Source organism: Diplotaxodon limnothrissa, linkage group LG4 (assembly GCF_057381915.1).
Source record: "Diplotaxodon limnothrissa isolate DT_005_m linkage group LG4, D_limnothrissa_male_GT1.1, whole genome shotgun sequence".
NCBI lineage: Eukaryota > Metazoa > Chordata > Actinopteri > Cichliformes > Cichlidae > Diplotaxodon > Diplotaxodon limnothrissa.
The window spans coordinates 30,695,314-30,707,608 of record NC_140599.1 but is presented as its reverse complement, the minus strand read 5'-3'; the positions used below and the strand labels follow the sequence as shown (position 1 = coordinate 30,707,608).

Sequence of the window (12,295 nt, the reverse complement as noted above, 5' to 3'; positions counted from 1 at the left end):
TTTAAGATGTCTAAAATAACCACAGAAATATATTATATGTTATATTTAACATAAAGTGAGTAATGGTGTGGGCACATTTCATGACAGATTTATCACTGCTCTGATCCAATTTGTGGATAATTCTGCACAAACCACAGTAACCTGCAAGTTTTAATTTATAGCTAAGCTGTAACAGCAAAAGAGGGAAAAAAATAAATACCAACCAAATGTTTGTGGTATGATTCTAGAGTGTAAATCATGTTCATCAGTGCAAACACTGCTCCCTTATTTAATTTTTTATTCTCCTTTTTAAACTTCTTAGTTCAGGTACAGATCAGGCTACAAGTGTATGTAAGAATGCACAGCATGTTTAAGACAGACTGAGGGTTGTAAGAGGTTGACATTTTTGAGCGAGGAGGCTTGTTGGGGTCAGAAAAAGTGGGCGAATAGGCAGCGTGCTCTTGGAAAAGGAGCAAGTCCAAGATTGAATTTCCGCCTAACAGCATTTCCCATGCTGAGAGCGAGAGACAGCGTAAGGGTGCAAGCGCAGACAGTGAGTGACCTACAAACAAGCTTAACAATTTTAACTTTACCCAGGGTGGCAGATTAACACCACAGCAGCCCCTGAAGAAGCTCCCTCTATCTCCTCCCCTCACCTCCTAAATGTGACTCAAGGGAGAATCAGGAGGGGTTGCCTGGATGGTGTGATGATGGGTCGGCCCAGAAGGCACATGGAGGTGAAGGAACAGCAGGAGAGTCATGGTCACTCGCCTGGGGTTTGAAGCATTAGCCTGAAGCGTTAGCTGCCAGTAGGGCAGGTGAAAGGAGGAGCTCAACTAAGGTGGGTTTACGCTAACAGCATGTCTTGGAATTTGTGCATGCAGTATGAAATCAATCTAAACAAACACACTGTATAGCATGTTTTAAGAAAAGTGGAGCTGACAGCAGTTTCTCTGACGTCTATGGATTATAGACAGATGAAATCATCTTAAAATCCATTTTGATTTAACCTAGAAGTCAGTTCAGGGAAGCTTGTACAGGTGTAACATTTTCTGGTGTTACATTAAAGTCTAACAGTAGAAAAATATGTAAAAAATGAAGACATTTGGTAAAATAATCAACTCATAAATTTTTACTCATGTATACTTACAATGTACAATTGATTTTTTATACACCTTTTATACACAGTTATTAAGATGTTGTAACTATCTGTAAAGGTTGTTGAAGTGAACTTGTCAGGGTAACTTACATTTTTCTTCTTGCAGAACAAAGAAGCAGCAAAAAGTACTTTTTTTTTCTTTTCTTTTTAAAAAGGAACTATTCCAGGCTGAGACATGGACAATCATAAGGGGGGAGGTACAGATAGAGGTGGAGGTGAGACGAAAGATAAACAAAAATCCGAGGAGGTCAGTGATGAAGATAAGCAGGCCAAAAACAAGCAGAACAAGTTGGAGAAAGAGAGCAGCAAGGAGCCGAGAGCGCATCCCAGAAGGGAGAACCGCCGGCGGTGTCAGTGGGCTCTGACGGAGCGTCTGGCCATCAACGTGTCAGGGATGCGTTATGAGACCCAGCTGCGCACCCTTGCTCAGTTCCCAGACTCCCTGTTGGGTGACCCCCAGCGTCGAATTCGCTACTTCGACCCTCTGCGGAATGAAGTCTTCTTGGACAGAAACCGCATCTGCTTTGACGCCATCCTCTACTTCTATCAGTCAGGTGGGAGGCTGCGGAGGCCCGCCAACATCCCCCTGGACATGTTCTTGGAGGAGCTGCGGTTCTACGAGCTCGGAGAGGAGATCATCGACCACTTCAAAGAGGATGAAGGCTTCGCCAAAGAGGAGGAAAGACCTCTACCTGAAAAAAAGTGGCAGCAGCAAATCTGGATGCTGTTTGAGTATCCGGAATCTTCCAGCGGAGCCCGGATCATCGCCATCATCAGTGTCATGGTCATTGTGGTCTCCATTCTCATCTTCTGCCTGGAGACCCTGCCTGAGTTCAGAAATGAAAAGGAGCGTAGGGAGGTGAGGATGCTCATATCTACAAAACCGGTATTCACAGGGCTGCACAAGGAAAGTTATGTCAGTTGCAATAACCGCATGAGTGAGGGAGTAGGCTGACGACAGGGTGCTTAGAGAACACAGCGTAACACTGCAGGAAAGTGATGAGGTGAACAAATAAGCACAAGAAGTGCAGACAGATGTCACTTTGCAGCACAAGATGAAAATGTTTTTATCTCCTGAAGCAACACTGAGTGAAAAATGGAGAGGAAAGCAAAGGCTGAGGAAAGAAAGAAAGTAAAGGAGACTATCTGCTGAAATTATTTTGGAGTTGCCACTTAATCTGATCCAGTTAGACTGAGAGGAAAGAAGTACGAGATGAGGAGAGCAGTTAAACCACCAGTGGAAAAATATGAGGGATAAAAGAGAGCAGGTAAAGCGGCTTGAGAGTTTTACTTATTAGTTGATTAATTCAAATGAAGTGGATGCTTTAAAAGTAGGAAGAAGCACTAGAGAGTGGAAGGACTTAGACGAAGAGAAGCCAGCATGAAAAGCAGGAAAGGGGATGAGCTTGTCTCAGGTTACTCCTCGGAGATCTAAAGGTGCTATATATAGAGGAAGGACACCCCAAAGAGCCCATCAACACATAAACCAAAGCCCGTATTAATAAACACAGTGACTCATAGGCTACACACTGAAAACGGCATGGAAAAGATGGAGACGGATCGGTTTTTCTGATGACTACGGCAAAATTAAATTTGTCTTGCATGTGCTCCGGCAGCCTGGAGACGAGATGGATTGTGGAGGTTCAGGTAGCAGACGTGCATGCTTCCAAAGCACCACCACCACTCCCTCGTTACTCCAGTAAACAGAGATAGATATGTTGATGTATGGAGGACAAAAACTGCCAAAACAATTAACAAATAGAAAAATAAATGAATATTCCATGAAAGTTCTGAAGAATTTGGGCCCCCTTTCTTTACAGAGTTGCTTCACTTCATTGCGGGTCGTAAGAATTCATTTATGCACAGCTCTTTGAAGGGCTCGCCACAAGATTTTTAATTAGGTTGACATCTGGACTTTGACTGGTCCATTGTAACATTTTGTTTCAGCCATTCTGTTTGCAGACCCAGATTATGTCCAGACTCCAGTGGTGGATCTGTTATGTCTGGTATTCTATGGCAAATGCTAATCAGGCTCCACTGGTGGAGAAGTAGCACAGGGCCCATTTGAAGATGTCAGGCCTTCAGGCCATCCTCACAAAGTCTGTTACTGATTGTTTGGTCAGAGACATTTATACCAGTGGCCTGTTGGAGATTACTTTGTAGGGGTCTGGCAGCATTCCTCCTGTTCCTCCTTGCACAAAGGAGCAGACACTGGTCCCACTGATGGGTTATGGTTTTGCCCTGTCCAGCTCTCCAAAAGTAACTGCATGTCTCCTAGAATCTCATCCATGATCTTGAGACTGTTCTGGGAGACAGCCAAATGCAAAACTAATGAAAAGAAACAGAAAAGATTAGAGGTGGAAAAGTTGTCAGTAGCCTCCATCACAACTCCCAAACCATTCTTGTTTTGGGGGTTCTCTCATTGTTGCCCCTCTAGTGCACCTGTTGTTCATCCCATTACCACCAAAGCAGCCGAAACTGATGAACAACCTGCTCTGCCACTTAACTGACCAGCAGATTTGTCTTCCATACTAAAGTGATCAGAGCCTGCAATACTCTCGGATACAATGCAAGCCAACATAAACATACATGCACAGCCATCTCCACGTTATCAGTCACTCACGAGATGGAAAATCTTACAAACAAAAATATCTCGAACCATGCATGTTGTTGGTTTTATGTGACAGCCTGGATCTAAGTGATGGACACTAACATCATTCAACCTGCCATTAGTATATTTCACCTTAATCTGAGCAGTGTCTGTTTAGAATTTGCTTTGCAAATGTCACAGGCAGTTCAAAGTATATATAAAGCAGCACACACGAGGACACAAGAAACATATGCTGTTTCCAGTTTATTAGGTCAACCTAGCTAAAGATAATGTAATTTAAGACGAACAGACTGCAGTAAACTCTCCCGTCGCCAAGGTTACAGTGTTTGGTTTGGGTTGATGTGGAATTAGGGAGATGCTGGTTGAGCTGAATGGTTATTTTAGTGGATAACCAAACATCTATCAGAATACAGTTCAAACCCACCACAAAGAGCTGAATCAAAACCAAGCCTGAACATTGTGACCTTGACGGAAGCAGGATTTACTGCAGGCTTGTTATACCAGACATTTTCAGCCAGGTGTATCTAATTAACAGGAAATAGGAAATAGAGTTGAGCACAGTATGTACTGCAAGGCCATCAAATGCTTAGAGTAACTTTAAATAAGTTGTTAAAAGACAGTTATTCCAAACTTGCACCTTGTTCCCAGAAAAAAAAAGCAGCTGGGTTAAATAAAGTGTCAGGTGGCTGTAATACAATCCTGAGTCACATGAGGTGAATGTTTTATGTTTAAATATAGAGAAACTGGTTTATAAAAGTCTGTGAGAGAAAAAAAAAGCATTAAAACTAAGAGAGCGAAAATGGAGAGGAGAGAGACTTTAGCACCGTATCAGAGATCTCACAAGATCCTGACAGATGTCATACTTCAAATGTGCTGAGGACAAACTTTGATAATAATCACTACTTCTCACTTTCCTCCTTATGTTTACTCTGTCCTTCTTGATTTCTCTCTGTTTACATTCATGCAAACATCATCTCCATGGAGCTGTTTACTACTGCCCTACCTTTCCTCTCTCTCTATTTTCCTATTTCTTCTTCCAAACCAACGAGTGTGTGAAAATAAGTTGAATCTTTTGGGCAGTGCAGGTTATATGCTTTGATTTTTCTTTTAATCTAATGTTTGAGTTTAATCTCTTCTACTTCCTTATTTATCTTGCAGCAATACTCCATCGCTCCTCACCCCAACATATCAAACAACACCATCTTGGTCTCACCTGGATTCACTGCCTTCCAGGACCCATTCTTCATAGTAGAGACAATCTGCATCTGCTGGTTCTCATTTGAACTCATCATGCGCTTCATTAGCGCTCCCAACAAGATGCACTTTTTTAAAGACATCATGAACATCATAGACTTCTTCGCCATCATGCCTTATTTTGTCACAGTGGGCACGGAGCTAGCAAAGGACAAAGGTACGCAGCCCTCCGTGTCTCTGGCTCTCATCAGAATCATCAGGTTAGTGAGAGTCTTCAGGATCTTCAAGCTCTCTCGTCACTCCAAGGGCCTCCAGATCCTGGGCCAGACGCTGAAGGCCAGCCTGAGAGAGCTTGCGCTGCTCATCTTCTTCCTCTTCATCGGCGTCATAATCTTTTCTAGCGCCGTCTACTTCGCTGAGGTGGACAGTTCTGGAACAAACTTCAAAAGCATCCCAGAGGCTTTCTGGTGGGCAGTCGTGACCATGACTACAGTCGGGTACGGCGATATGTGCCCAGGGACAGTTGGGGGAAAGCTGGTGGGCTCCATGTGTGCCATTGCTGGCGTGCTCACCATCTCTTTGCCTGTGCCTGTCATTGTGTCCAACTTCAGCTACTTTTACCACAGAGAGATGGAGTGCGAGGACACCAGGGTGTACCAGCATGTCTCCACATCGCTCTGGGAAAAGGAAGGAGATGATGATGAAGATGAGGAGGACGAGGATGGAATGGATGAGTGGCCTGAATATATGAGGGATTACGCACCACTGTATGGGCAGAACAGGGCTATTTGCCCTCCGATCAATGGGCCTCTTTTGACAGGCCTTTGTGCAGGACAGGTAGATGGGGATCAGAGAGGCATGGGGTTCCTCTTTAAGGAATCTCGTGTCACTCAGGTCTGACAGACTGCAGAGTGCTAAACTCATGGCAACACATCAAGAAAACAGAGCCAAGATATAAAAAGATACTGCTGAAAGGACACGCAGAGGGAGACATGAAAACCAAGAAGTGCAGTGACATGTGAACATAGTTTTATATGTGAAGCTTTTGCATGATTATACTCGACTCACAGCTACTCACGAAGCATCCGTTTTCCTCAGTAAATAAACAGAAAAAAGTAAAATGTTTCCAGATGCCTCAAAGCATTTTCTGTGCATCTCACATGACAAATATTCCACCAGCTGCAAAATGATTTAAATTACAACCACCCCCTCTGGTTCTTTAACCAAACACAGATGACAGTTACTTACATGTTTTGGTCACAGGAAGAATGAATGTAGAATGACTGTAATGAATGGACCTAGAATTTCCTTTAACCAGATAATTTCCGGAAAAAAAACTTTAGCACTAAATTCTGCTTCTCCTCATTTTCTGCCAAATCACTTTTATTTGTACAGCTTTCCAGTCAATATGTACGCTGTCATGTGTATAATATTACAATATCTTGTCTTAAATTATATGGAAACAGTATTCGACTACAGCTGTCTGAATTCAATCCCATTGACACAGGTGTATAAAATCAAGCAACTAGCCATGGTACTGGCATTAACATCAGCACAAAACCTGTGTGCTGGGAGTTTCGTGGAATGGGTTTTCATGGGCAAACAGGGGTGGCCCAGTACTTTTGTCTATATAGTCTATATACACGTTACATATTAAGCAACCAGCCAATCAGAATAAAGCATTCTGTACAGAGGATGAACTGAAAGGATGCACCATATAAAAAAAACGATGACTATTTTAGTCTATGTTTTACCTGATGGGGTACAATGTTGCTGTTGAGGGGTTGCTGCTGCTCCTGCTGCTGATAGTGCTAGAAGACAGGGCTCTATTGCTTTGAGACTGTAGATGTTAAAAAGTCCATAGGAGAGATGGTAGCTTATTAAACAAGTGCTATGAGATAATATTAAAATGCAAAGATTGGTGACAGTGCTTGAAATCATAAGGCAAGAATAAAAAGAACTGTGGGAAATAAACTAGGCTCTGCCTGTGACTCACTCTTCGCCTCTCTTCCTCCTTCCATCTCCTCATCTCATCTATCACTCTCTACTTGCTGTCCATCTGAGAACTAGGCATAATTTGCTATTGCATTAATCTATTATTTAATTGTCTACACTTAACAAGTCTTGCACCTAGTCCATGACAAAGTAATGATAGAAAAATGTTATAGAACCAAAAGATTGCAATTGTGTTTATTATAGTTTTTGTACTTGAATACCTCTGCAATGTAACAACTGGTACATGTGTCATTGTTACCTGTGCCCTTTTTAATCCATCTGGTGAGGGACAGACACATGCAGTGACATTTTATACCTTCTCCAGAATACTGTGTTTACAGTACTATGGCCACAAGTTTTCATCATGGTGCTGATTCAGAATCCTTCTCTTATTATTTATTCCTAGTCTATAATAATAAAGTAATGAGAATAAAAAATACATATATAAATATAAAATATAAATCCATAATTATGTGGATATGCATGTTAGATCAGTTTTAGTGAAATGTAAGCCCTCCAGAAATGCAGGGAAAGCCCTGTAACTTACTTTAAAGGTAAATATGTTCACTAAAACGGTGGACAGAGCTACAGACCCATGACACCCTTACCCAGTTAGCTGGCAGCTAATGACCAGACTAGGACAGGTAATGATTGTTGCACACACAGCACGCTCATTTGTTTCAATTCGTCAGTTGCCACAACACAACTTACCAACGTGTAGTCAAAGGAGCTTGCAAAGAAAAGCGTCTAGCTTCTCTGCTAGCCATCGGGGCGGGGGGGGGGGGAGGAGGAGATGTTGGCTGTCCGATTGGCCTCCCTGCTGCTGCGGAGCCTGGGACGGTCTGCTTGCCTCCACCTCGGGGGGAAGGGTAACATCTCTTGGGTCTGGGTTCTGTTTCCCCCTCTGGGGGCGAGGGTACCTGGACCCGGGGTATAGAGTATGTTTGGGGAGTGTGATTGTGTGTACATGTCCATTTATGTCAATCCTTACGTTGGGTGAGTGCTGAGTGTTTGTATATGTGTGCATGAGGGTGGGAACGCATGTTTGTGTCTGTGTGTACCTGTTTGTCTGTGTCTATATGTCAGGTCGGGTCTTAGACTCCACCTCTCTGGGAACTCCCAGGCCCTCCAAGGCCTATCTCCCCTCACCACACTCCCTGCCGGTGACTGATGCCCTCAGGGGTCGGTGCATTGGTGGTTCTTGGTGTCCAGGGCTGGGCACTCAGGTATGTATCGGCTCACTCCCGGTGGCTACCGGCGGGGCCTGGCGCCTGTTGCTCGGTCAGGCCTCCTCCGGGGTGCGGGGGGCCCTCGGGCCTCCGGCCTCTGGGCCTGCAGCTCGGTTCACTCTGGCACAGCTGGTTGCCGGCAGAGCCGGCGGGCACGCCGGTGCAGCCCCCTCTAGCTTCTGCTCGGTGGCTACTGGGTGACGCCTCGTCTGGGGATCCTCAGCCCTTCCCATGAGGGTGGCACGGATGCCCCTCCGGTGGTCCTCCTTGGGCTCTCGCACTCTGAGGCCTCTGGATGTCTGGGGCCTGGATCTCCTCCATGCCTGCTTCATGCCCTGGGGGACGGGGCTATGGCTCCCTACATCCTCTTGCAGACCATTACATGTGGAAACCATTTGAATACAAGCGCGCTGATCCACACAGGTATGCCCACGGATGTTCACTGCTCGTAGACTTAAATTACACCTTTCTTGGCTGCTACTTCAAAGCACATTGTGCGCTGTCTGTCCTGCCTGCTGCACAACAACACTGAATTTTTAGTATTTACTGCTGTTTACACTTAGCTAGATTAATGCGATGGTGTTGTGTTTAGTATGTTGCTTTGGTTTGTTTGGGGTTTTTTTTGCTTGTTTTCTATTCTTCTTCTCTCAACAGGTGATCCAGGAGATTTTATTTTCTCCCCCCCTTTCTCACTGTCCCTCTCCCCTTCTGTTTTTCTTTTCCTTCCTCTTTCTCTCTCCCTTTCCTATCCCTCACTCATGTCTGTCCCGTCTGTAACATCTGAAAATAAAATATAATAAATAATAAAAACAAAGGTCGATCAAATGGATCAATACGGCAATGCCACGATGATCCATTTGGCAAAGTAAATCCATTGGGTATCCTTGTTGGTCTTCAGACAACAATTCTGACGGCTAAAGAACCAAATGGGACAGGCAAAAAAAAAAAAAAAAGCGTCTGGACTTCTTTAAGTTGCTTGAATACGTTTCACCTCTCATCTCACCTCTCATTTAGTTTAAATCTGGGACTCCCCACCATTTGACCTTAGAACTGAAGAAGCTTCTCGGATGAGAGGTGAAACGTCTTTAAGAAACTTAAAGAAGTCCAGACGCTTTTCTTTGCAAGCTCCTTTGACTACAATGACCTGGATGACTGAGAACCTTCACAGACATCTTACCAACGTGTACATAATAACCTACTACTCCTATGTCGTACAGTCGCTACCGCCCAGGTGGCAAAAAATGCACGTGCTCTTTCTGAGTTTGGTCCAGCTCGTAACCAGCGGACTCTCCTGTCGAGGGTGAGCATTGGTAAATGGTGGTCATGTGACTGATGCAAGCCAGGTCCTTTTATTTAGCAAAATTATGATTAACAGTTAAATGATACTGTTGAGGGGCAAAGGCAGGACTCCACATGCACACACAAATTACAAAAAAATAAATAAATTAAAAATGCCTCAAGAAAAGGGCACTCATCAGGAAAGGGGCGGGTCTGAGGTCTAGTATAGACCTTCCCCTTTACTATATATATTAGTATAATATTATAGTAATAGTAGTAATGATAATGTATGTTAGTATTATTTTCTGACATTGACATTCTTCTAATGTTATATTTTGCCAACTTGGAGTCAGGAGAGAATGAAAACTGTGCAGTCTTGCTGATGTCATGATGTTACAGTGCGCTCACTCAGAGGTGTTGTAGCCTAAATCATTAGAGATTATTAGCTAATTCTAGCTTTCTGAGCCACTAGTCTGCTGGTATTACCAGCAAATGAGCTGATGTACTTTGTTATTTTAGTTTGTTAAAACATTTCTATTCCTGTTCTGTTGCTTGTTTACAGTACCGATCCTGATCCTGGTCAGTTCATGTTCAGTAGCACCCTGCTTTCAGTCTGAATATTGTTGTAAATTGAAATGGAGCAGTTTATGCCTTTTATTCATTTGTAAGTTGTGTTTCCCTGTTACATTTAACTTTTGGGTTACAGCACAAAGACTGAGAGAGGATGACAGTGTGGGCGAGAAATTCATGACGATGATTTCACATAACCAAGCTGTGTGCTATACTCATATCAAATATGGATTCCCAGCCTGCTCTTACAATAATTATCACATTATATTGTTATGTTTAGCTGAATGTAAAGTGTTTGTGTATGATTGTCAGTGCAAAGGAGGCAAGGACAGAGTGATTGCACAAGAGCAGGAAGAACCAGCTGAGTAAATGTGCAGATAATGAAGTTAGCTATAACAATATTTATTTTTCACCAAGTCATTTTAAAATCTTTTCACATATTTTGCTTGCGCAGCCTTTATACGTGGAGTTGCATGTTCTCCCTGTATCAGGATGGGATCTCTCCAGGTACTCTGACATCCTCCCACAATCTAAACTCCTAAACTCCCACTAACATGCAGTTAGTGGGATTACTGTGGGTCAGTTGGCGATTCTAAATTGCTTATAGGTTAGACTACTTTGTCTTTTTAATGCATGTCCATTTGCTGCACATTTGACTGAGTAAATTGGATATCCCATGAAGATAAAACTATTATAGAGCAGCTAAAAGTGGCGGGAGTGTTTAAGGTGTTGATGCCCTGCATTTGTCAGAGTTATGGCAGAAATGTGGCGCTGCAATCTTATGCTTATGAGGATAACAAAGAGCTTGCTCATCGGCTGGCAGTGGTGCAGACAGAGTTCATGTAGTTGGACCGGAGCCAGTTTATGTGTTATGTGTAACCGATACAGGGCAGAGGGGGTGGGTGGCAGAAATGGTATTTGCTGGGGGCAGAACAGCTTTCTGTCACGGGGTGTTCTGGATGAAGTAGTTACCACAACATAATCCTTGTGTCACTGATTTTCTTTGATACACTGCGCTGCGCAACGTCAGTTTGTCTTTATAGTAAATCTAAAATCTGTTCTTTGTCTCAAACACTCTTCGGGACTGAAGGGTGGCTGTAATAAAGCTAAAAGCATGATGTGGGTACAGAATAAATTTAGTCACAGCAGAAAGCAACAAAGAGGCAGCTGTTTAATAATCAGTGGATCAGTCATAGACTGTTTACAGAGAATCTAATTCAATGATTGTGATGTTAACTGCAACCAAAAGAAGATCAAAATAACATAAAAATATAATGGAAACATGAATCAGGTCATAAAATGTTACAAAGTTTATATTTCTGCCTCACCTTGCCTCTCAAGCATTTTTCCTTTCTTATTAATTCACCGAATTATCTTTATTTATCAAAATGTTATTGATTAATTATTTATTTATGTTTTGCATTGTTCCATCTTTTTATTTTCCCCAAACTTTTACTACTTTTCCTATGAATACAGAAGCAAGTCATCTGGATAATGTTTTATTTATGATTTTGGCTGGTTATGTCTTCCATAGATGCTCGGCTGCAGCTCATTATTAAGGACAAACTAATTGTATAGCACTTGTGACACATGGGCTCGGGTCACAAGAGATCCCTCTCAGTCAGATCATTTATATGGTATTTTTAGGTTTTAGATTATTTTCCTGGTCTGTATTTTTCAGTCTATTCTTTTAACATGACTTTAGGATCGCAATAATAGAAAGTAACTAAAAATAAAAATAATACAATGAGGTATGGGTGAAGAGAGAGCTGAGTGTAAAAGCGAAGCTCTCAATTTACCGGTCGATCCTACCACCGCCAATCCGCCAGTCCTACCCTCACCTATGGTCACAAGCTGTGGGTAGTGACTGAAAGAGCAAGATCGCGGATACAAGCAGCAGAAATGAGCTTCCTCCGAAGGGTGCCTGGCCATTCTCTTAAGCTGGACAAACACTAGGATTTTTTCAGCTGCGTTATGCAGCCCCTGCTCAAACTGTACGACTGAATCTCGGGGGTTAGAAGTTCATGAGTCACGATGCAGGGCCTGATGCTCTGATGCGACCTGAGTGCTCACACTGTGCGTCCATAACATGAAGCTTAACACAAAATCTGCATCTTGCTCACCCTCTCTCTCTTTCACTAACACAGACACACACACCACCAATCAACTTTGCTAAATTGCTAATGAAAAACATTGACCAGGCAGCTGCAGTTGAGCAGCAGTGTCCATCCAACTCTTTTCACGGTTGTTGCGGTCGAAATGATTTTGTTAGACCACATC

General features: G+C 43.0%; 1 protein-coding gene across 2 annotated transcripts; it reads left to right on the top strand.

Moving 5' to 3' along the window:
* Positions 1 to 503: 503 nt before the first annotated feature.
* Positions 504 to 6,940, top strand: kcna7 (potassium voltage-gated channel, shaker-related subfamily, member 7). Of its 2 annotated transcripts, none has more exons than XM_085351842.1 (3): positions 504 to 820; positions 1,245 to 1,997; positions 4,908 to 6,940. In XM_085351842.1, the coding sequence occupies exons 2-3, from the start codon at positions 1,314 to 1,316 to the stop codon at positions 5,841 to 5,843; spliced, it is 1,620 nt and encodes a 539-aa protein (XP_085207968.1). In that variant the 5' UTR covers positions 504 to 820; positions 1,245 to 1,313; the 3' UTR covers positions 5,844 to 6,940. The 2 variants fall into 2 exon arrangements, with proteins under 2 accessions (XP_085207968.1, XP_085207969.1); XM_085351843.1 differs by having other exon boundaries at positions 1,294 to 1,997; positions 4,908 to 6,939.
* The last annotated feature ends 5,355 nt before the right edge of the window (positions 6,941 to 12,295 follow it).

Coding starts and splice junctions, on each gene's coding strand:
- kcna7 (XM_085351842.1), top strand. CDS start 1,314: ATGGACAATCATAAGGGGGGAGGTACAGATAGAGGTGGAGGTGAGACG. Junction 1,998..4,907: donor ATGAAAAGGAGCGTAGGGAG/GTGAGGATGCTC, acceptor TTTATCTTGCAG/CAATACTCCATCGCTCCTCA.